General features: G+C 39.3%; 1 protein-coding gene across 1 annotated transcript in view; it reads left to right on the forward strand.

Moving 5' to 3' along the window:
- ZBTB11 (zinc finger and BTB domain containing 11) overlaps positions 1 to 25,244 on the forward strand; it is a 39,183-nt gene extending 13,939 nt beyond the window's left edge. The window contains exons 2-11 of the mRNA XM_007945771.2: positions 2,857 to 3,092; positions 3,748 to 3,979; positions 10,443 to 11,284; positions 12,430 to 12,606; positions 14,596 to 14,841; positions 16,041 to 16,185; positions 17,884 to 18,001; positions 23,489 to 23,647; positions 23,794 to 23,969; positions 24,727 to 25,244. Coding sequence (XP_007943962.1) covers positions 2,857 to 3,092; positions 3,748 to 3,979; positions 10,443 to 11,284; positions 12,430 to 12,606; positions 14,596 to 14,841; positions 16,041 to 16,185; positions 17,884 to 18,001; positions 23,489 to 23,647; positions 23,794 to 23,969; positions 24,727 to 25,244 — 2,849 coding nt within the window. The remainder of the gene's footprint in view (positions 1 to 2,856; positions 3,093 to 3,747; positions 3,980 to 10,442; positions 11,285 to 12,429; positions 12,607 to 14,595; positions 14,842 to 16,040; positions 16,186 to 17,883; positions 18,002 to 23,488; positions 23,648 to 23,793; positions 23,970 to 24,726) is intronic.
- Positions 25,245 to 25,721: the final 477 nt, after the last annotated feature.

Raw genomic sequence — 25,721 nt, forward strand, 5'->3', positions numbered from 1 at the left:
TTCTTTGCTCTGGACAAGGAGAGACCCATCGTTGCATCTAGATGGCTGCTTGCAAGCTTTTAAGATTCCAGTTCTACTCGCCAAAGTAGGAGATGGAACAATGTTTTGTGTAGTATGTTATGCCAATTGAGATTGATGTCCCTTGTGACTATGGTCCTGAGCCCACAATTCAACTACTCGCTCCCTCTGGGTAGCTGGCTGTGACCCAGAAGTGACTACCACCTTGTCCCTTGTCAGCTGTACTATACACCTGGGAACTCTTACTGGACACACAAATACACTTGTAGAACCATTGTCTGCCAAACCTATACATGGTCTTGGGTACACTCCCTGCTGCACAGACATGCCTAATAGTTTAGCCCGTCCACTCATCTATCCACCTGTATACCCATGTTTGCCGTCACTGGCAACGCAGTACTGCATGTGCAAAAGGGTTCATCTTTGTTGTCTGTACCTCCCATGTACCTCTCTATGTCTTCCTCTTCCTTAGTGTCACCATGTTGATCAGTCACATTTGGTACATTGCCCTTCTCTTCACCCAAATCAATATTTATCTCTACCTATCTAACAGTGTTCCCTACCCTACCCTCCCACCCCTGGTAACCAACAAAGAAAATTTCTTTCCATAGAAAACCTTTCCTTGACTTTTATAACAACAGACTAGTACAATATTTGTCCTTCTGTGATTGACTTACTTCACTCAGCATAATGTCCTCCAAGTTCATCCATGTTATGCAGTGTTTTGCAGATTCTACGTTATTCTTTAGGGTTGCATAGTATTCCATTGTGTGTATGTACTATAGTTTGGTTATCCATTCCTCAGTTGATGGACACCTAGGATGTTTCCATCTTTTTGCTATTGTAAATAGTGCTGCGATGAACATGGGTGTGCATATGTCTGTTTTTGTCATGGCTCTCACTTCTTTAGGATTCAGCATATCTTTTTGAGGGACAAAATTCAATCCATAACAGCTTCTAATATGATGGTGTCTGTTTCTCTCTAAAATGAGAATATAATTTCTTGAATCAGTGTATTTTTAATAAGTATGAAACAGAATATGCTTTTTAGAGTATTGCTTGAGTATTATCTATAGATTGAAAGTATAAGGAATTTGGGATTATTTGACATCTTGAAACTCTTTTCAGGAATATCTTTATACTTCTGTATCATTTTAGCTAATTAACAAGTTTTTTATTTGCATTTAACTGGGGGTTGTAGGAAAGAAATTTTTGCCACAGGAATAGGCAAATGTATTCCTTGGTAGAGCAGCATAATATACTGAAGACCCCAGGGCTTCTGCGGCCCAGCTCTGCCATTTACTAAACATGGCTTTGGACAAGTTACCTCTTAGGACCTCATTCTTCTGTATGATGGGAATTCATCATTCCTATCCTACAAGGATGATGATGTGTATGTGTGTGCACATGCATGCATATGCATATAACATCTTCCTCCTTGCTCCTCCATCCACACCCCAGGATGCTGAGCTGGACGTTGAAATTCAAAGTAGGCTTTTGTGAGTGGCTTGTGTACATCAACTTTTGTTAGATTATATGTGCTGTTATTTCAGACAATCCTAAAATCTCATGACTTTCAAAAAAAAAAGATTTACTTTGTAGTATGGTTACAAGTTGGGATAGTTGGTTATAATCCTCTTCTAAGTTACAGGTTGGCTCCACCAATCTTTTTCATCTGCAATCCAGGCTGTAGGACAACATCCATTTGGGACATGGTGTTCTTTTATCAGAGAGAAAAAAGGTCACAGATCTGGTGGGAAACAGTATCTCTTAAAGCTTCTGTTCAGACATGGTCTCCGTTCATATTCCACTGGCTGAAAAAAACTGCATGGTCAAGCCTGAGGTTAACCAAAAATGTCAATTACTGTTGAGTTGATTCTGACTGAAGGTGGCCCTGTGTGTTTCAGAGTAGAATTGCACTCTGTAGCGTTTTCAATGGCTGTCACTTTTGGGACACATGAGTTCTCCATGAGTCAGAATTGACTCAAAGGCAGCTAACTGAAAAAACTATGACCTTTTGAAGTAAATCACCAGGTGTTTCTTCAGAGGTGCCTCTGGGTGAATTTGAACTACTGACCTTTCAGTTAGTGTTGTTATTTGCCATCGAGTTGGATCCAACTCATAGCAACCCCTTCTCGGGTTGCCAAGGTGGTATCACTACCGAAGTAGATTGCCCAATCTTCCTTCCAAGGAGTGGCTGGTGGGTTTGAACCACCAGCCTTCTGGTTAGCAGTCAAGTGCCTTAGGCACTATGCTACCAGAGCTCCTAAAAAGAGACAGCCTGGCTATCAGGCGGGCTTGAACAGACAGCATTGTGTGTGCCAGGTGACTGACTTAGGCCTGAGGCCAACCCTTAGGGCCTTTCAGTTAGTAGCCAAACACATTTATAGCACCCATCGACTTCTAATGTCAGTGAGGTAGAAAAGTATTAGTTTGAGTCCTATTACATTACTGTTTATGTAGATTAAAAACAGTTGAATATTGTCAGTTTCATATGGTTCCTATTGCACGAATGCATTACAACTCACATAGAAATAGGCAGGGCTGTATAATCATCTTTTAGGGAGGAGGAATAAATAAGTAGGAATAAACAAAGTAGGCTACTTCAGTATGAAAACAACCCATCATTTATAACCTTATTGGGGAAAATGTACCTTGTGTTCTAAAGAACTCACTCTACATACTTAATGGGGTATATATGCATTTTTTTGTATTCGTGCATTCATACATATATTAGTGTGCACAGATTAAATAAATAATCAATGATACAGTATATGCTTCAATTTTCAAATAGCAGTATTAAATTGAACCTGTGTATATATATTTTTTTCATTGTAGGTATATTAAAGCAAGTGAAAGATTACATTAAGCAGTGTAGCAAATGTCAGGAGAAACTAGATCGTTCCCGTCCGATATCAGATGCTTCAGAAATGTTGGAGGAATTGGGGCTAGACCTTGAGTCTGGAGAAGAAAGTAATGAATCAGAGGATGACCTGAGCAATTTTACTTCACCTCCAACTACAGCTTCTAAGCCTGTGAAAAAGAAGCCGGTATCCAAACATGAACTTGTATTTGTAAGTGGTACTTTGCATTCCACTTTAATGTTTATAACTAGTATGTCAGTATTTTCAGTCTTAGTGAATTTTGTTTTTCTCAAGCCACCAAGACTGAGTGACTGTTGGCACTGACATTGCAGATATGAGCAGATTTATGTGTTTGAAGTAGAACTTGTTGAATAAGACATAGTGAGTAATGTACTGTGTTATATAAGCTGAAAATATGCTATTACCACCTCTTCAGATGTTCCTGTTGTTCCTTCTCTTCAGAATGTACTTAATAACCTATTGGCTTATTAATTACCCTTCCTTTCCTTTTTTTAATGGTAGATTGATAAGGTAGACAGAACACATTTCTGGAAGCAATCTCTGGGTCATGTGGTAAGGTAAAATTAAGCAGGCTTGGTCTTTGTTTCTTGGCAATTTTGTTCAATTTTATATACTGTCAAATTCTGATCAGTAGGAAGAGGCAGTTAGAAAGTATTTATTAGGTAAAGTAGAATAAAACAAAATAGTGAGGACAGGTTTCCTTTTATGTAACAGGCTATCAGTTATTTTTTCATTTTAGTGATACCTGTTAAAAAGGAATAGTTTGTCTAGTTGTAAGCTCTATCAAGGATAAAAATACAGATAATGTATAATACAACTCTTGATCTCAAACTTATTTTGATAGGTTGACACCAAAGGTGTGGTAAAACGATCTTCTCCAAAACACTGTCAGGCTGTCTTAAAACAACTGAATGAACAGAGACTTTCCAACCAGTTCTGTGATGTTACTTTGTTAATTGAAGGAGAAGAGTACAAAGCTCATAAATCCGTTTTGTCAGCTAACAGTGAATATTTTCGAGATCTTTTTATTGAGAAAGGAGCCGTTTCTGGTCATGAGGCTGTGGTGGATCTTTCTGGTAAGAATTTCCTAATATTCTTGCTTTTGTGTTTGTAAACATATTGTGGAAGGGGGATGTGTGTGTATATGTGTATCTTAGTAACTTTAGCTTTATGATAATTCTCTGTCCCTATCCTTATCACATAATTCTTGGCTATTCATAATCCTTTGCTCTTCCATGTAAGTTGTAAAATCAGCTATGGGCTTCCACACACAAAGAAAAAAAAGAAAAAGAATGAGTGTATTTTGATAGAGATTTCATCAAATTGATAAAAGTTTTAGAAATTTATCCATAAAGGTCTCATACATCTTTTGTTAGATTTATTCCAAGGAATTTTATACTTTTGATACTATTATAATTTGTTTCTTCTTAAAATTATATACTTTCTAATTTATTTTACTGTTTTATTTGAGAGTATCTACATAAAACAAACCTATTATCTGCTAATAATAATAATTGGTTTCTCCCTTTCCAATTCCTGAAGTTTGAACTTCTTGTTTTATAATGTTGGCTAGGACCTCAAAAAAATAGCAGTTTAATAGAAATGATGATAAAGCGTTCTCTTACCTTATCCCTAATTCTTACAAGAGATTTTTTTCACCATTAAATTTATAATTGAGTAAATATTTTTAACTAATCCTTTATCACATTTTACCATTAAGGAGATTTCCTCTGAAATGGATACTGATTCTTACCATTTTTGGTGGTGGTGGGGGGGAATCTATTGAGACCATTTTTATTTCTTTTCATATACTCTGTTAATGTGGGAAATTACATTCATTTTTTAACATTCAGTCAGTTTTTCATTCCTGAAATAAATGCAGTTTACCCATGATTACCTTTCATTTAATTGCCATGTTTGGTTTGCTAATATTGTTTAGAGCATTTGTATGAATAATTTTCACATTATTCTGTCATGCTTTAATATCAGAGATGTTCTGGCCTCAAAATGTGTCTTTAACTCCTTTAATTTTGTACATACACTATAATAGTTATTGTAAGATTAGAATTGTTTGTTTCTTCAATGTCTGGTAGAATTTTGGCTAGAATTACCTGGGCTTACATTGTACTTTGGGGGAAGATTTTTTTTTTTTTTTTTTTTATTAGGAGTTGGGTGAAGATTTACAGAGTAAATTCACTTTTCATACAGCAGTTCACATATACTTTGTCTCATGTCATTGACCAAAATTTACAATGCAGCAGCTCCCCTCCCACTTCCTCCCCATAGTTACCTCCTCCCAGTGTCCATCCCTTCATACTCTTCGAGAGGCCCATTGTCTGCCAACCCTGTATATGATCTTGGATACACTCTCCATTTAGACATACATAATTGTTTAGCTTGTTCACCCATCTATCCGTCCCTATACCCATGTTTGCTTTCATTAACAACTCAGTATTGTATTTACAAAGGGGTTCATATTTGTTGTTGTACTGCCCATGTAACTCTCTCTGTCTTTCTCATCCTCAATGCTGCCATATTGGTCACTCACATTTGGTACATTGCCCTTCTCTTCACCCAAATCAATATTTATCTCTATCTATCTAACAGCATTCCCTCCCCTTCCCTCCCACCCCTGGTAACCAACAAAGAAAATGTCCTCCAATATATAAACATTGGGGGAAGATTTTTAACTACAGATTTGAGAGCTTAATGGTTATGGAATTGTTTGGGTTTTTTATTTCATCTTGAGTAATTTATGAAAAATTATGTTTTCTGGAATTTGCCCATTTCATCTAAAGTTTCAAGTTAATTGGCACAAAATTTTCATAATATCCTCCAAAATGCCTCTAGCAACTGTAGGCATATCACCATTTTTATTTTGATACTTTGTAGTGATTTTGCTATCATTTTTAATTCTTTCTTACTACTTACTAGAGATTTATTGATCTTTTTTTTTTTTTAATCCTGCTAGAGCAGAATTTGGCAAACCACAGTATGGAGGCCATTTTCAGCCTCCAACTTGTTCTTGTAAATAAAGTTTTGTTGGAACACAGCCATATTTCCTTCATTTTTATATGTTACCTGTTTCTGTTTTAAGCTATGAGGGTAGAACTGATTAGTTGCAACACAGACCATATGACTTTAAAAGCCTAAAATTAACAGCAAATTAAATATAGCTACATACTTAATGAACTAGAATTTTCCAGAATAAACCATGAAGAATTTTATTTTATTTTTTCAGAGATTGGCTCACCAGTATCTATTGGTAGGTAGAGCAAGAAAAAAACTTAAAGGAAGACTGTCACCAATTCTATGTATGTCCTGGGATAATAAAAAGAAAAAATGTAATTCTATTTTTACAAACATTTTTTTTTAAATTTTTTATTGTGATTTGGGTGAAAAGTTTACAGAGAACATTGGTTTTCCATTCAATAATTCATACTTATTTTGATTCATGATAATGATTGTAGTCCCCACAGAGTAACAACACTCATTTGATTTCCTCTCTCAGTTTTCCTATTTCCATCCATCCTTCTTTCCTATTCCTTTCTGCCTTCTGAGCTTTATCCCTGGAAAATGCTGTCCTTTTGATCTCCTATGTTTCTAGGGAGTGCATACCTACTTGGTGTTACTATTCCCCTTATACAAAAAAAAAAATTAAAAAAACTGCCATCCAATCAGATGACTCATAGCAGCCCCTGCTTGGGTTTCTGAGGCAGTATCACTACAGAAGTAGATTGTCCAATCTTCCTTCTGTGGAGTGGCTGGTGGGTTTGAACCACCAGCCTTCTGTTTAGCAGTCAAATACCTTAGGCACTAAGCCACCAGAGCTTCCATTCCCCTTTAAGCCTGTATATTATTTGGCTGAAAGTTGAGCCACGGGGTGAATTCAGTTCCAGACTTAAAGGGTGTCTAAGGGCCATAGTCTTCAGGGTTCTACCAATCTCTTTCAGACCAGGAAGCCTGTTCCTTTTTATGATTTTGAGTTTTGTACCAGTTTCTTCCACTCTACACAGGACCTTCTATTTTGATCCCTTTTAGAACGGTTGACAGTGGTAGCTGCACACCACCTAATTCTTCGTGGAGGCTGGGATTTCAAAACCACACTCAACTGCGATGGAGTCAGTTCGACTCATAGCAGCCCCCATTGGGTTTCTTTATGGAAGTAGATTGCCCTTCTGCAGAGTGGCTGGTGGGTTTGAACAACCAGCTTCTGGTTAGCAGTCAGTGCCTTAGGCACTATAGCACCAGAGCTCCCAATGGACCACACTAATCCCAGGCTGCATTTCTTTGTGGAGGCTAGGGTTAGTGCAGTCCATTAGTCCATAAATCCTTTGTGCTACCTTTATATCTGATAATAACAATACTTAAAATCTTTCTTGGTCTGATACAGCCTGTTTGTTTCTGCTGGTTCTCATTCATGATGTCTTACTTCTTCATGATTTTTTTCTTAAATTTATGTATTCTGAAGTCATATTGTTTAAAACTTTATCTGTGGGAAATCTTTGAGTCCTGAATTGAGAAGGTTTTCCACAGATAAGGGGTTTGATTCTGTTAGATGCTGTGGAGATATTACTAGCCTGGGGCTACTTTAAATTCTCAGCTGGAGGGATTTTTTGGCCACCCAAATGCTGTATAGTCAATAACAAAGCACTAAATGAAGCCTAGCATGTGGCCTTGACTTCTCTGGGAAGATTCCCCCAGTCTCCTGCTTCTACTCAGTGTTAGAATCCTGAGTATATTTAAAATAATATCTTAACTTACTTTACCCATACTGCTGGATACAGAAGTCCCTGTCATTTTTCTGTCTTTAACAGTTGTCCATTTCGTTTTGATCAAAATGTCTCTCTCTCTTTCTGTGTATGCATGTGTACATGCACACATGTATGTATGTGTAAAAAAAGCAAGGGGTAAAATGAAAATACCAGAATATTTGTCTGTTATTTCTTGGCACTAGGATTATGGGTGATTTTTATTATTCTCCTTTGTGTTTTGTAGTATTTTACAGTGTACATAGACTTGTATCTTTGAAAAAATATTTAAGTGTTAATTTGGAACAATATTAATTCATTCATGGGAGATTTTTCTTATGACTTTGAACATAGAAGTTAAAGTAATAGGTGAAAGACCAAAATACATGATTTTGTTGGTGTGTGATTTTTTTTAAAATTTTTATTTTGATGATGAAAGTTTACAGAGCAAATTCCCTGTCATACAGCAACTCACCTACACTTTGTCTCATGACATTGACTACAATTTCCCACAGTGCAATAGCTCCTCTCCCCCTTCCTCCCCGTAGTTACTCTTCTTTGTGTCCTTCCTTCCCATGCACTCCTGCCTCCCAAGCTGTCTCCCTGTGCATACACAGCCCTTCTGTTCTCCCATGATTGATCTCTCCAAGGAGTGTATCTACTTAGTGTAAATGTTCAGCTCATATGCCTGTCTTTTGTTTGGCTAGAAACCACAGGTTCAATTCCAGACCTGAAGGGCAGCTAGGGGCCATGGTCTCAGGGGTTCCATCAGGCTCTATCAGACCAGCAAACCTGATCTCCCCCCCTTTTTTTTCTTCAGTGATTTTGAGTTTTGTTCCACATTGTTCTCCCGTTCTATCTAGGATCTCCTACAGAGATCCCCCTCTGCGTAGTTGACAGTGGTAGCTGGGCACCATCTAGTTCTTCGGATCTCATAGTCATACGGGCTGAGGATTGCATGGTGTACCAGTTGCTTGAACTAATTGTTTCCATGTGTCTTTGGTTTTCTTCATTCTTCTTTGCTCTAGACGGGGAGAGACCCATTGTTACTAGATGGCCACTTGGAAGCTTTTTAGATCTCAGCTGCTACTCACCAAAATAAGAGGTGGAACAATGTTTTGGGTAGTATTTTATACCAATTAAGCTTGATGTCCCCTGCAACTATGGTCCTCAGCCCACAGGTCCAACTCCTCTTTCTCTCTGGGTAGCTGTCTGTGGTCAAGAAGTGACTACAACCTTGCCCCTTGTCAGCGCTACTATATACCTGGGAATTCTTACAGAACATACCAATACACTTGTAGAAACATTGTCTGTCAACCCTATACATGGTCTTGGGTACACTCCCCCCTGTATAGATATACCTAATAGTTCAGCCTGTCCACTGATCTGTCCACCCATATATCAGTGTTTGCCATCACTGACATCATAGTACTATATGTGCAAAAGGGTTCATCTTTGTTGTCTGCACCTCCCATGCACCTCTCTATGTCTTCCTCTTCCTCAATGCCACCGTGTTGATCACTCATATTTAGTAAATTGTCCTTCTCTTCACCCAAAGTGTGTGATTTTTTTTTAAGATAAATTTTCTTACTTACCTCAAGTTTAACTTGGTTTCATAGTTTTTCGCAGGATTAATATAGTTCAAACTTGGCCTCATAATTTGTAGGAGGATTAATATGAATTTTTAAAAGATTGCTTTGCTCTCTATCTATTATAAACAAAAGATCTCCAAAATAAATTATATGAAAAAAGCAAGGTGTGGAACAGTATGTATAACCCAGTAACACCTAGTATATGCAGGGGGAATAGAAATATTTGCCTGACCGTATAAACAAGCTCTGAGAAGCTATACAAATTCTTTACATACTGGTTATGGAAATGGAGTTATACTTATCACTGTGTAATATTTTATCTTTTCTCAGTTTTGAGTCCTGTGAGTATTAAAAAATTTAAATTGCTTTTGAAAAGTTGAAGCACTGAGAACTTAGAATAGAAATGAACTAACCTTATTTTCTCAAATAAAATAAGAATGTAATACCTCATGTGTTTCCATAGAGCAGGGATAGCAGACTACAGCCCAAGGGCCATCTTTTCCCCATTGTATTTTTATAAATATAGTTCTGTTGGGACATAGCCACACCCATTCATTTATGTATTATCTATGGCTTTTGTTTTCCAGCTACATGACAGAGTTGAGTCCTTGTAACAGATGATGCCTTTTGGCTCACATTATAAATCATGTGACCCTTGGCAGAAAAATTTTGCAGACCCATGCCTTAAACCTTGGTTTTTAATTTTTAGTGATAGAACCCTTTGCTCAATTGAATTTTAATATAGAAATATCTATTATTAAAAAGTACAGCTATACCTGCTGAAAGTGAGGTTAGGGGACAGATTGGTTGAACCCCTGCCTACTCACCTCCCTCCCTTTTTTTCTACCCTCCATTCTCCAGCATCTGTTTCTTGAGGAGAATTTGTGGAACCCCCGGGGTTCTAAAGGAGTACAGTTTGAAAATGACTGCCTTACAGCAACTCTTTGAGGTAGTAAGTCTGATATTATCTTATATTTTAGGTATTGAGAGACTCGGGCTAGAAGTGAGATAGTTAAGGTTTAATAAGCATACAGAGCACCAAACAAATCCAGGGGTGTTTAATTGAAGAATAAATGGTCACATTTGCCTTTATATTCTATTTCATATTGTCATAATTCTATATTAATTGTTCCTCTGAGGTGTTTTACTGATGATTGATTGACTTTTTTGTCCCCTGCCTTTCTTGTTTCATACAGGTTTTTGTAAGGCAAGTTTCCTTCCTTTACTAGAATTTGCCTATACTTCTGTGCTAAGTTTTGACTTCTGTAGCATGGCTGATGTAGCCATCTTGGCTCGTCATCTTTTTATGTCAGAAGTTTTAGAAATCTGTGAAAGCGTACATAAACTAATGGAAGAGAAGCAGCTAACAGTATATAAAAAGGGTGAAGTACAAACAGTTGCATCTACCCAGGACTTACCAGAACAGAATGGAGGAACGGCACCTTCTGTGGCTAGCAGTGGGGGAACTACAACAACTTTATCTACTGAACTTGGGGATTGTGAAATTGTACTACTAGTAAATGGAGAATTGCCAGAAGCTGAGCAAAATGGAGAGTTAAGACAGATTGAGCCCCAGGTTTCTTCAATGGCTGAAGCTTCTCTGTCTTCTGTCGGATGTATCACTGATTCCCATCCAGAAATAAAAATTGTTGATATAGCAACAAAAAACAACCAGACGGAACAAGAAACTTCAAACAGCAGAGAAGACACCACAGTTTCAAATACTTGTCCTGAACTTTCAAAAGAAAATGTAGTCAGTAACTCCCTAGAGAACAGTGATACAGGAAACGATACATCACCTGAGGATATTTGTGCTGAGGAGATTCCAGAACATAGACAGAACCTTGCACAACCTTTAAAAGATGAAGAAGATCTAGTTGTGCCAACAGCAAAGGCAGACCTTGGCCTTGATGGTGATACCTACAGAAGCAGGCTTCGGCAGCGTTCTGTTAGTGAAGGAGGATATATCAGACTACACAAGGGAATGGAGAAAAAGCTGCAGAAACGGAAAGCTGTTCCCAAGTCAGCAGTTCAACAGGTATGATGTAAAACAGGTTGAGCTTTGTAGTTTTAGCTTTAGGTTGAAAGCATTCTATTCAAATGTATGGTGAACATTATTTGGAAGTGATACAGGGAAGTAACTTACTGTTTTAAATACAAACAGTAATGTGAATTTGAAATATTTTTGTTAGAAATTTATAACATGACTCATAACTTTAAAAATCAGAATAAGGGCAGACAATGGTCCTATAAGTTTATGTGAATGATCAGAATTCCCAGGTATATGGTAGAGCTGACAAAGGGCAAGGTGGTGGTCACGGCTTGGTCACAGCCAGCTACCCAGAGGGACCGAGTAGTTGAACCTGCAGGCTTGGGACCATAGTCACAGGGGTCATCAAGCTCAATTGGCATAACATACTATACAAAACATTGTTCCACCTCCTACTTTGGCAAGTAGCGACTGGGATCTTAAAAGCTAGCAAGATGCCATCTAGATGCAATGATGGGTTTCTCCTCGTCCAGAGCAAAGAAGAATGAAGAAAACTAAAATTAATGGAAACAATTAGTCCTAGCGATTGGTACACCATCCAATCTGCAGCCTATATGACTATGAGACCAGAAGAACTAGATGGTGCCTGGCTACCACTGTCATCCACTTGAAAGGGGATCTATGTAGGACATCCTTGATAGAGAGCGAGAACAATGTGGAACAAAACTCAAAATCATTTGGAGAAAAAAAAAAACAGGGGACCAGGTTTGCTGGTTGGATAGAGCCTGGTGGAACCACTGAAACTATGGTCCCTAGCTGCCCTTCAGGTCTGGAATTGAACCCACACCTGTGGTTTCCAGCCAGGCAGAGGACAGGCAGATGAGTTGAACATTTACCTTGGGTAGATACACTCCTTGGAGAGAACAAGCATGGGAGAAAGAAGGGCTGCTTATGCACAGGGAGACAGCTCAGGGGGCAGGAGTGCATGGAGGGAGGACACAGGGAAGAGGTAACTATGGGGAGCAAGTGGAAGGGGAGCTGTTGCATTGTGGTAAACTGTGGTCAATGTCATGAGACAAAGTGTGTGAACTACTGTATGGAAAGTAAATTTGCTCTGTAAACTTTCACCCAAATCACAATTTTTAAAAAAAATCAGAATAAGTATACTTACTTATTTTCTATCCCTTAATTAGGTAGCCCAGAAATTAGTTCAAAGAGGAAAAAAGATGAAACAGCCAAAAAGGGAAGCTAAAGAGAACACTGAAGAAGCATCCCATAAATGTAGGGAATGTGGGATGGTTTTTCAGAGACGGTATGCCCTTATAATGCACACACTGAAACATGAAAGAGCTAGAGATTATAAATGTCCGGTAAGTATCTGGAAAACTAATTTAAAAAAATAGTCTAATTTTATGATAAATAGGATCCTATTTACTGCTAGATCGTTATTCTACTGCTTGTATTCTCTCTGTCTCTTTTGCAACTTCTACGTGTTGTTGTTGTTGTTGTTATGTGCCGTCGAGTCAGCCCCAACTCATAGCAACCCCTCCTTGGGTTTCTGAGGCAGTACCACTACAGAAGTAGATTGTCCAACCTTCCTTCCAAGGAGTGGCTGATGGGTGTGAACCACCAGCCTTCTGGTTAGTAGTCAAGTGCCTTAGGCACTATGCTACATATTGCTGTAAGGTTAACCTTAATTGTACAGATCATTTTCTTACCAAAAAAAATCATTGGTGACTTACCTCTACTTCCTTCTGATACCCTAGTAAGACAACAGTAAAATGACAGGTTTAAAAATACAAACTCAATAAAGGGCAAAAAGAACAGGAAAAAGAGTCCTTAGCAACTAAATTCTTGAAGCTAGTAAATACATGGAGGACTAATAACTGATTTAGCAGATTTGTAAGAACTCAATTCTGTGCTTTCAGTAGGAAAAGCTAAGAATCTCCCTAAATTGGTCTGGAATTGAACTCACTCCTGTAGCTTCCGGCCAAACAATAGGCATAGGGGATGAACATTTATAGCAGATAGATACACTCCTTGGAGTGATCAGTCATGGGAGAACAGAAGGGCAGTGTATGCACAGGGAGACAGCTTGGGGGCGGGGGCGTCAGGAGTGCATGGGAGGGAGGGACACAGAGAAGTGGTAACTACTGGGAGGAAGTGGGAAGAGAGCTGCTATTACATTGTGGGGAATTGCAGTCAATGTCATGAAACAAAATGTGTATGAACTGCTGTATGGAAAATGAATTTGCTCTGTAAACTTTTACCCAAATCACAATAAAAATTTAAAAGAATCTATCTGAATTATATTCCAGAGCTCCCAAAATTTTCGAAACTTGGTGGTACCAACAATCTCGAAAGTAGAAGTAGGTCTGGTTGTTAGAGAAAATTGTTGTAAGAAGCAGTTAAATCCGCACTCCTAAAAATTGCCTAAAAATCTGCCACTCTTTGGAAAAGATAAAACCATAACTGCTATGGGGAGTACCACAGTAAAGGTGGGTGTGCTGTACCAAAAACAGGGAAAAATAAAAGTTTACATACTGAATATTGAGACTTTAAAGTACTCTTTCCCCATTTAAGTCCCAGGATGTTGGCAGCCAAACCCTTAACTCTGAAAGCAAAAGACAGAAGGGCTTCTATCTTTGAAAAATCCAAAGCCCGATAAAAACAGACCAAAAGATTCTGACCTTCCCACAGAGTAATTCCAGTTAGTTTTTTAATAACTTACTCTGAAATCGGAACAAACACCAAGGATTATCTGACTCACGACAAAAGGTTTCATGAAAAACTTTGAAGAATCTGAGAATGTGGGGAGATAAGAAAACTTAAATAATAATTTTTTAAAAAGTATCCTTTATAGCAGAGATAAATTTTAAAAATTGCATATATAAAACAATAACCAAATACTTTTTTTAAAAAAGGTTACATTAAGAGAACAGAAGAGTCTTAGGAATAAAGTTAAAAAAAAAAAAATTGCAAGCATTATTACAGTTCTTTTTTTATTTTTCCAATCCCTATTTATGCTCTGCCTAACAACTCTTAGTAGTCATTGAGTGATAGAATTCTCCTGTCTTTGTCTAAGTCCTACCATTCCTTCAAGACTCTGCTTTGTGAATGATGCCTTTCCTTACTATTCTAATTATACCTTCCTCATGGCTGCTTTATCTTTTTTATACCTAAATCTTGTTTCTGCAGTTAGATCATAATGTACCTAGCATATTTACATATATTTTACAGAATATGTGTATTAATTTACATAATAATAGCAAATGAAAAATTGAAATGCAAGGTGAATTTCATTTACTATTTTGTAACGGAATACATTTAGACAGAATTTTATTTACTTTTTCTCTTAGTTATGTAAAAAACAATTTCAGTACAGTGCTTCCTTGAGAGCACACCTTATTCGACATACCAGAAAAGACGCACCCACTTCATCCTCTTCCACTTCCACATCTAATGAAGCATCGGGAACATCATCTGAGAAGGGCAGAACCAAACGAGAGTTTATATGTTCCATATGTGGAAGGACATTACCGAAATTATATTCTCTTCGAATACATATGTTAAAGCACACAGGTGTGAAGCCACATGCATGCCAGGTAAAGCTATTCATTTATTTTGTTATTTAAAGAAGATTGGAACTAATTGGTATATGTTCTGGAGTCACCCCTCCCTACTCTTGTAAAATACCACAGTGAAATCTGTCCTCTTCACTTTGTTGCCTAGGTCAGCGGTGATTGTTTCTCTGTTGTGGTCTTTAGTTTGCTGTGGAGAGTTATAATATGAAAAGGGTTTACTTAAAATGTTCATGGAACTTTTTAGGGTCCAGAGGATGTATTCAGTGTGAATAACCAGGTCATCATCCTAACCATTTCTTAACCTTCAGCAGGACCAACCTGGACTAGAAAGGAATCCATGGCTGAAAAAAGTCTGAGTCAGCAAAAGTTCTGCCTAAGCTATATGTCCTACCAGTGAGGACTGAGCCTTCCTAAATGCCAAAATATGACTCCTGGGTAAAGAATCCTCTATAATTAGCCAGCTTTGGGCTATTTGAAACTGAAAATTTTCTAGTAGCACCTGTATTTATTAATGATTTTTTATTAATAAATAGTTTTAGAACCAATGTGATTTCTTATATTTCTCTTTTTTAAATTTTTATTACAGGAGAATAAAATATAAGAGACTAGAATGAACCTCCATAGTCCCCTCACCCACCTTCAGTAGTTATCAGTTCATGGTCAGTCTTGTTTTATGTATTCTGTCATTCACTGTCCTACTCCACCCCTACTTCCATAATTTGGAGCCAAGTACAAAGCATCATTTTATTTGTAAATTTAAATGTTAAGTATTAATTGGGCTCTGGTCTTTTAGTGCAGCACTACTCACAAAAGGTGATCCAGGCAAGGTAAGTATAGAAATAGAGAATAAGCAGGGGTGCAGCTCTAGTTCTGCCCTGTAATGCACATCGTCGCCATGAGGCAGAATTGACTTGATGGCAATGGGTTTGGTTTCTCTTTGTTTCAATAGTGCCTTCCAGTCTGACAAGGGTGGCATGAGGTATGTTTGCACTGTTTTGATCTCCTCCAGCAATAACATGGATTTAAGAAAAATAACAGCAGTCTTTGAGTATTGAGTCAGAAGGGTGTCAGCTAATACCCTTGGCACTTGTAGTTTCGACTTTCCTGTTGTCATTTTAAGCTTTACTTAAAATGGCATACTAGTTTCTTTGTTCTTATTCTTCAGAAACAGTCCCTTTGTCTTTTGTTTTACTCATTTAATCACCTCTGTTCTTTCTTAGGTCTGTGGAAAGACTTTCATCTATAAACATGGTCTGAAATTACACCAGAGTCTCCACCAATCACAAAAGCAGTTCCAGTGTGAACTATGTGTTAAGTCATTTGTTACCAAACGAAGTCTTCAAGAACATACGAGTATTCACACAGGTAATGTGAAATTTATGTTGACATATTTCATATAGTATTAGTTTATTATTATGTTGATATGTTGTAATTAGAGGTTATATTGATGGTTGTGTGTGTACTTTTTTTAATTAATGAGTGTTTAAAATTAAAAAGTTTTCTTAAACCTAGTTTTAGAGTTATTTGTGTAAAAATATTGTTTTTCTCAGTGTAGACAAATTATGTGCTGAGTGTTAAATCATGCATAATTTAGATCCAGGCCCTAAAGAAATAGTCATGCTTTAAAACAGTTTAACATGGTAAGTGGCTTATAATTTAATTTGAATTTTTATTCTACACATACTTATTTTCAGATTCTTTATAGCAGGTACATGGAAATGGCTGTACGTGCTCTAGAACTTGTATTCACCTCTGTCACCATTATAATCCATAGATTACACAAGCATATCACATTCTTTGGGTAGTAGCCTTTGCTGGAGGAGCTCTGGTGCTGTAGTACCTAAGGCACTTGACTGCTAACCAGAAGGCTAATGATTGAAACCCACTATAGTTGAGAGGTGTAACTATGGCATGGTGGCAGAGGCATCTGACCTCCTCTTACTTTCACAAGGCAGGAAGGGGATCATTATCAGCAACAACCACCTAAGGCTGATTGCTGTGAGATAAGGGTCAGCCTTGCCTCCCCCTTCCTGCCTTTTTACCAATTCTGACACCAACCATCCTTCCCATGACACTCCACTTTTCTGCTGGGTTTGATAATTTGTTGCAGGGACCACACAAAAATCACAAACATCATTTACAGTTGGGGGATTTATTAGGGTGGTAACAGTTACAGTTCATATCAAGGAAAACTCAGGAATATAGTTCTTTAATCAGAACAGCCTTTTCTCAGCCATTCTGCAAGTGGGCCTCTGTCTGGTACTGAGCCCTCTGAGGGGCCTCTTTGACTGGCCTGGCCTCTACCCTGTTTGTGCAAGTATTACAGAGCTCTCTTTTAGCTCTGCTGGTAAGTGCCCAGGGGTATTCCACTCTACCAATAAGCCTTCTGCCCAGAGGCATTCAGTTTTCCAGCCCATGGGGCTGAAAAGCCCACTGTACCATCTCCTGCCAATCTTCTGCCTCTGTTGCCTCTACTGCTGCCATTTCTTTGCCCCTGCTTCCTGCCATCTCTCACTGTCTCTCCAGTGTTACAGCATTCTCTTGTCTCCTGGATCTAGGAGGCTTCCAGCACAGGGACCCCAGGTCTAAAGGATGGGCACCATTCCTGGCTCTTCTTTCTTGATAATCATGAGGTCCCCTCTCTGCTCTGGAATTAGCACTCTTTTAAGCCTAGCGGCATGGCAAGACTACAAACAGATCTCTTTGTTAGGGTTCCATACACCTTATTTGCATGGTCCCACCTCCACAAGTTTACTATGTACCTTAATTACATTATAAACAAGCTATCTAATCCCCTCAGTGGGCCACAAGCACCTCATTTACTTAGTCCCACCCAGTTGTTCAGTGGGAGTTACAAAGACTATGGTTAGATGGGCCATGCTAAGTAATTTACTGTACCAGAACAGGAAATAGAGATTCTGACATTGTTATTATTTGAAGGTGGCTGCCAAATAAAGCTTCTGTGTCACCTTTACGTAAAATAAATGCTGAAGTGTGGTATAAAGAATTCTGTTGGTGTGGACCTGATAGCTGGATTTGTGACATGGCTTTTCTTTTTCACAGGAGAGTCCAAGTACCTTTGCTCAGTTTGTGGGAAGTCTTTTCACAGGGGCTCTGGACTTAGCAAGCACTTAAAGAAACACCAGCCAAAGCCTGAGATACGAGGCTATCATTGTACTCAGTAAGTATTTCATATGTGATGCGTTCAGTTAATTTCATTATTTTCTTACTCAGTTTATTTGAAAGTTGTTTTCAGAAGAAAATATTATGTGAGATATTTGCCAAAGAGGCAAGGAGGCTGCATCTTCTGACCTCCTCTAACCCCACAAGAGGAGGACAGGATCACCATGAGCAGCCCAAGGCCTATTCCTGCAACACCAGACATGATGCCTCCCTCCAACCCTTTCATCAACCCTGACACCAACCGTTCCTCCCGCAGCACCCACCACCTCTGCTGGGTTCGATAATTTGCTGCAGTGGCCACACGCAACTCACGGATTATGGGGTTTATTATGGAAGCAACAGACTACATTTCAAGTTCAGGAACACGCTCAGTCTCTCTATGTCTCTACCAGCAGCATGTGTCTCTCGAGGTCTCTTAGACAGCAGTCAGAGAGACTCCTTCTGCTTCTAGGAGGGCTCCTTCTGAACCTGGCAGAGTGACCAAACTAACCAATCCCAACATCAGAATACTATATACACTTGAGAGAGAAAGAACTTCCAGAAGACTGTTTCACACTGCTCCCAACAGAAAGTGGATCCCCAGGTGGATAACTTGCAGTCAGGAGCTACTCAGTTGCTCACAGCAAATTCCACCGTGGAATTTACAAAGACTTATGGCTAGAAAAGCCATACCACATAATTTACTATACTGCAGGCCACCCCCTGGCTTTTCTAGCCTTTATCCTTTTTATACCTCAAAAATTAATATCTCCTTCACCATCAGTTTAAGGATAACCCATGAAAGTGTATAAGCCTGCCACTTCATACCTTTATCTTCCCCCATTTTAGATAGCCAATTTCTGATTTGCCCATCCCTATCAAACCAGTACTATGAAGAGACAAGCGATGTTCCTCTCTCCCTGAAGAATCTTCTGTTCTGCTTGGAAATTTTGGGCATCTGCATCTATAAATAAGCAAAGTCCAGCCTAGCGTAAGCCATCAAATTGCAGCAACTTAACACCAGCTCAGTGTCAAACATCATCGTCTTCATTTGTTCAGGTTCTGGTTAGCTCAGCCCTAGCCATTCCAGCTAGGTCATGGGTACCAGCTGCCAAGTTTGGGGGTCACACTCTTCACTTCACACTAGCCAGCACCTCCTCTCACATCCTCAGTCCTTGGGGACTATTTCAATGCCCATAGGCTCACAACTCCTTGTATTTCAGACCAGCCAGCCCTTCCTCTCATCCCCAGCCTCCGTGGCCTAGGTCAAAGGGTACCAAACTCAGCCCGTTTCTTCATTGCTGCTCTTCCCCCATTTCCACTCAAGTGGACCCAGGTAGTCACAAGTGAGCAGCATACAAGCCTACTACTACTCACTGGCTTCTTTTAACTTTCAGTCCTGGAAGGAGTTTCTCTAATGGACCATTACTTTCCTGCCTTAATGCACCCAAAGCCTAACTGCTTGCTTGAAATTAAAAAAGCCAGTGTTTTTTTTTTTTTCCCCCTCTCTGTAGGTTCTGTCTTGAATGCAGATCTTCTTTTCTCTCAGTAGTTCTGGTTGGGTCTTTTCAAATGCAAATGTACTCGCATGGGTTCTGAATGGGGCCCGGGTTTTCTACCTAAACCTTTATAATCTACACAGAGTTTGAAACAAAAGCCTGTGTTTTTTCTGGGCAAATTCTATTTCCCCTTTTAACATATCCAATCAAGTATCATCTGAAGGTAGCTTGGATGCTCTCCGTTATCCATACCCGTAATCATTTCTAATGTACAACTAGGTAAGAGAACATGCAGTATCCATAGTACATTCAGATAAACAGAATCCTTTGTAAGACATTCTAGGTTCATCTCTTCACCTTGATTACCTTCCCATTCTATGTATATGGCCTTGGGCCTTTGGCTGGGTGTAACCCAAAGCCCTAGCCTCTAGATCAATTATCTTCCTTAATAGGTAATACTAACCAAAGTAACCATCTGAGAACCCAGTTTTACTTCCCAGGCTCCTTCCTTCTTTCTTTTACAAAGGACCTCTGGTAGTGTAGTGCCTAAGGATTTGACTGCTAACCAGAAGGCTGGTGTTTCAAACCCACCATCCACTCCACGGAAGGAAAATTGGGCGATCTACTTCCATAGTGATACTGCCTCAGAAACCCAAGAAGGGGTTGCTATGAGTCGGATACAACTCGACGGCAGTGAGTCTGGTTTTTTGGTTTTATGCTTCTATGAGTCTGGAGCCACTGCAATGAATCCCACCACTTCTGACACCAGCTGCCAAAGGGGCAGGGAGGCTACATCCCACATCTTCTGACCTCCTGTAACCCCAAAGAGGAAGACAGAATCACCATCAGTAGCCACAGGCCTATTCCTGAAAGGCCAGGTATGCTGCCTCCTGCCAGCCCTTTCATCAACCCTGACACCAACTCTTCCTCCTGCAGCACCCACAACCTCTCTGCTGGGTTCAGTAATTCACTGCAGTGGCCACACAGAACTCACAGATTATGGCGTTTATTAGGGAAGCAACAGATTACAATTCAAGTTCAGGAACACACTCTGTTTCTCTCAGCCCACCGTCTCTCAGCCGACAGTCTCTCTCAGCAGTGCATGTTTCTCCAGGTCTCTCTTTCAGCAATGTGTGGCTCTCGCATCTCTTAGCCAGCAGTGAGAGATTCCTTCTGCCTCTAGGAGGACTCCTTTTGAGCCTGGCAGAGTAGCCAAACTAACCAATCAGGAGCTACTCAGTTGCTCACAGCAGATTCTACCACAGAGTTTACAAAGACTTATGGCTAGAAAACCCATACTATGTAACTTATTACATTGCAATATTAAACTGTAATTTCAGTTTACTCTTGATTTCAGTCTTTTTTTTCCCCCCTAGGTGTGGCTATATATTATAATTTTCAAACTGCATTATTGAAGTATAAATCATATACCATACAGATAACTTAATTAAATTTAAAGAGATTCTCCAAATGTGCTCCATGGAGGTGGGGACTGTAGGAAAGAAGAGTCCTCACTACCAACCAGAATTTTTTCTAGGCAGTTCCTCTGAAGTCCTTAATAGTTTTCTCCTTCCTTCAGATTACTTTTATCCCTTTTTCCATTTTCTAAAACATTCTGATTTTTTTTTAATTCAAGTATGAACATAACCCTAAAATTAACAATTTTAACCAATTTAATTCAGTGACTTTTAGTATACTCACAATGTTGTGCAACCACCTCCACTAGTCAGTTTACAGCTCTGCCTTAGCCTTTACTTCCTGCTTGTGCAGATCCTGACGGTCAGCCAGAGGTGAGAGATTAGCACCTTCCTGGGTCTTTTCTGAGCATGCACCTAGACCAGCCATGGGCAAGCATGTGGCCTTTTAGATTCCCTGGTGCAAAAAAGACGAGGACAGCATCTTCTGACCTCCTCTAACTTCACAAGAGGAAGATAGAATAACCATCAAACAGCCCAAGGTTTACTCCTAGGAGACCAGACATCCTGCCACCCTCCAGCCTTTTTATTAACTCTGACACCAGCTATCCCTCCCACAGCACTTATTACTTCTCTGCTGGGCTCTGACAGTTCATTGCAATGGCCACACAGAACTTACAGACAATACTTATGATTATGGGGTTTATTAGGGAAGTAAGAGGTTACAATTCAGGTTGTGCCCAGGATACAATTCTTGGCTCATGACAATCTGCCCTCTGCTGTGCCCCTCAGGCTTGCCTCTCTGGCCCTTAGCCTCTCGGCCTGGCCTCTGCCTTGCTCAGACAAGTGTTACAAAATTCTTTTAGCTCTGCCAATAGGTATGCCTAGGTACACCTCTGTGCATCTTACTCCCCCAGCAAGCCTCCTGCCCAAGAGCACTCCGCTTTCTTGCTCTGTGAACTGGAAAGCCTGCTGCTCTGTCTCGCCTCTTGGTTCCTCTGCTGCCTTCTCTCAGCTAGGCATCTCTTTCTGCCTGGCATCTCTGCCATGGAGGTCTAGTGCAAGGATCCTGGGTTCAAGGACACTCTACTTCACCTCCAGCTCTTCTCTCTCCCAATGGCAGTGCAGAAGGCTGATTTTTAGCCTGCCAGAATGACGAAACTATCCAATCCCAACATCAGAGTTCTACACACCTTACTTGCATGGTCCCACCCAGTAATCCAGTGGGAGTTACAAAGACTACGGCTAAAAAAACCATACCAGGTAATTCGGTGCACTGCACCAGGAACATATGTGAGCTTTTCAAAGACCTGGTGACACAAAGGTTAAACACTTGGCTGCTAACTGAAATATTGTCTGTTCAATCTCACCAACAGGAGAAAAGACCTGGCAGTCTGCTCCTATAAAGATTATCGCCTAGGAAACCCTATGGAGCTGTTCCACTTTGCCTTGTAGGGTCGTTATGAGTCAGAATAGACTCGAGGGCATACACAACACATCTCCAAAGCACTTTATTCCCCAGCCATTACTCTCAAACTTTATCTGTTGTTTACCCAGCTGTTACTCCTTGTCCCAGTTGTCTGCAGCTAATACATTTACCTTTGAGAATAAGGGGTGTTCTCCCTCTGTTACTAGGGACCTGTACTGGGAATATGGGCTGTTGTCTTCAAGGCCACTGCCAAGTTGAGGAGCAGTGGATGGGGCTAGGTTAAGTTAAAATGCCACAAAGTTCTATTAGTATTTTTCTTGATTAAGCATTTGCCTGGTTGCTATAAACTTGATTAGTTTTCAGGAGTTTTGATAAGGTTGGTTCTGACAGTTTTTGCCAGTTAATTCCCTGCTTTTTTGGAGATGTGGGCTTTTGGAATTCCTTACTCTACCATATTTGCTGATGGCACTATAATCAGTCTTGTTTCAAAACAAAAAGTTTACTATTGGGATATTTCCAATTGCAAATGAAAGAAAAGTCAACCTAAACTGGACTGAATAAAAGGTAGTCTAGGAGTCTAAATCGTTCAACTAAAATCAGTTCAGAATCATTAGTACTACTTGGTTTCCCTCAGGCTTCATAAGATTACAGAGTAATGGCAGCTGTTCAGCCTCACGTCATCTCAACTCCCATGTAGTCAAACTTCTGTTATAGCAGCTCCAGTAAAAGCCCAGAGGTTCTCTTTGATTTTATCAAGTTTAATCATTTGTTCATCCCTGAATCAAACACTGGGGTCAGTGTTGTGTTCTGATAGACGTAGGCCTAGAGTCAGGGGCAAAGCCTGTCCCTAGGATGCAGACAGAGAATGGGGCAGGGAGTGAATCCCAAAATGAAAATGTAAGGCTTCTTCTGCAAAAGGGATCAAATGGGAGGAGACAGACAATCAGTGATTTTTTTCTAAAATATTTCTAACACTCTAAAGATAAAAGAACTTAAAAGCCTGCTGCCTTGATACAAGATTGGAATGCTAGGAAATTCTTTTGCTTCAAATTGATACCATCTTGTGGCGTTCTAGAAACCCAAGCATAGATTGAGTTCTTAGAAACTTGTTTTAATGGGATAAGAAGATGATCCAGTTGGGTGATTGAACTTTATTATTGCAGATGTGAAAAAAGTTTCTTTGAGGCTAGAGATCTTCGCCAGCACATGAATAAGCATCTTGGTGTGAAGCCATTCCAGTGCCAGTTTTGTGATAAGTGCTATAGTTGGAAGAAAGATTGGTATTCCCATGTGAAGTCTCATTCTGTCACTGAACCTTACAGGTAGGTAAATTTGAGGAGGATCTGAACTTAATTGAGATATACACACACACACACACACACATAACACATAGATACATACTTGGATTGATTCCAAAGGTTCCTGGTGTTTCAAAAAAAAGTAATTAGGGTTTTCTCCCCTATTTTAGGTGTAATATATGTGGTAAAGAATTTTATGAAAAAGCATTGTTCAGAAGGCACGTAAAAAAAGCTACCCATGGGAAAAAAGGAAGAGCAAAGCAAAACCTGGAACGAATATGTGAACAATGTGGAAGAAAATTCACTCAACTGAGAGAGTATAGGAGACACATGAACAATCATGATGGTAACTATACTTAATATATGTGTTTCAATAGAACAAAAGTCAGTCCAGTAGTGATTCTCCTTTCATCAGCTCTTTCTTACTACCACATATTCCTTAATAAGAGATTAATCCCACTTCTTGGAACACTTGGTTGATACAAGTGACTGAACAGTTTTCAAATTGTTGTATATATGTGTAGATTCCTTTTTCAGTAAGCTTAATTCCATGTCAACATTTTAATGTTGAACTAGACTATGTGAGGGAGCTCTGGTGGCATAGTGCCTAAGGCATTTGACTGCTAACCAGAAGGCTGGTGATTCAAACCCATCAGCCACTTCTCGGAAGGAAGACTGGGCAATTTACTTCCGTAGAGATACCACCTCAGAAACCCAAGGAGGGGTCACTATGAGTCGGATTCGTATCAATGGCAGTTGAGTTTGGAGTCTGGAGACTGTGAAGCCTGTTTCTTTATCCTAAGTATTTATCATTAGAGGATTGCTGTGAAGATTAAATGAGATTATGCATGGAAACCATTTAACTCAGATTTGTTGCTCAGTAATTTCTACACATGGGAACATCTTTAGAGAGATTATAGTGCAGAATCTTGTTTATAGAAAGGTAAATAATTAGGTCCTGAATAAAAGATTGCCAAAGGCAAGATAAAAAGGCTAATGGCTTATTGTAGTTAAAGGAAAACTTATTTAGCAGCCAACCTTAATGTATTTTAGTACTTCTACTTCACAACAACCCCTTATTATTATTTTTTTTCTTTTAATAGGAGTTAAGCCATTTGAGTGCTTAACATGTGGAGTAGCTTGGGCTGATGCCCGATCTCTAAAACGCCATGTCAGAACACATACTGGTGAGCGGCCCTATGTCTGTCCTGTATGTAGTGAAGCCTATATCGATGCGCGAACACTCCGCAAACATATGACTAAATTCCACAGAGATTATGTGCCTTGCAAAATTATGTTGGAAAAAGACACACTTCAGTTTCATAACCAAGGAACTCAAGTAGAGCATGCTGTTAGCATCTTAACAGCAGACATGCAGGAACAAGAAAGCAGTGGTTCTCAAGAAATTGAGACTGTAGTAGTGACAGGAGAAACTATGGAGGCTCTGGAAGCTGTTGCAGCTACTGAGGAGTGCCCATCGGTATCTACACTTTCTGACCAAAGTATTATGCAAGTGGTTAATTATGTATTGGCACAGCAGCAAGGACAGAAGCTTTCTGAAGTTGCAGAAGCTATTCAGACTGTTGAAGTAGAAGTGGCACATATTGCAGAAGCAGAATAAATATAGTAATGGAGATCAAAAAGAAGTGACATCTCATGTACGCTGAACTCACAGAACATTTGTTTACAATATTATGTGACTATCCACTCAGAGTTGGTATGTCAAGGCTCTGGGTTGTTTGCTGATGTTGTGACATTTCTAAACGGTTGGTTTGGCCATTGGGTTCTGTAGAAAAGTCCATTTACTCTAAAGAAATTGAAAATGAATCTATTTCGTGGTTTATCATGGTATACTTTTTTTAGGAATTAATGTTTATAAAGGACGTACTAAATTAAAACTTGGTCAGTTTCATTTACATTTTGACACTATTGTATATTTTGAGTTTAAAAGGCTGCACCAGTGGACTGTTCTTTTTTTATCCTCAAACTAAAGAGGTACCGTTCTATGATTTCATGCCCCATTTATGAATTAAAAAGAAAATTCTAATATAAAGCATTTTAGTAGAATGTGTAGGTATATTACATTTTTGAAATGCTT

The sequence above is a fragment of the Orycteropus afer genome, unplaced genomic scaffold (assembly GCF_000298275.1).
Source record: "Orycteropus afer afer isolate SDZICR_OR568_19922 unplaced genomic scaffold, OryAfe1.0 scaffold00143, whole genome shotgun sequence".
NCBI classification, from domain to species: domain Eukaryota; kingdom Metazoa; phylum Chordata; class Mammalia; order Tubulidentata; family Orycteropodidae; genus Orycteropus; species Orycteropus afer.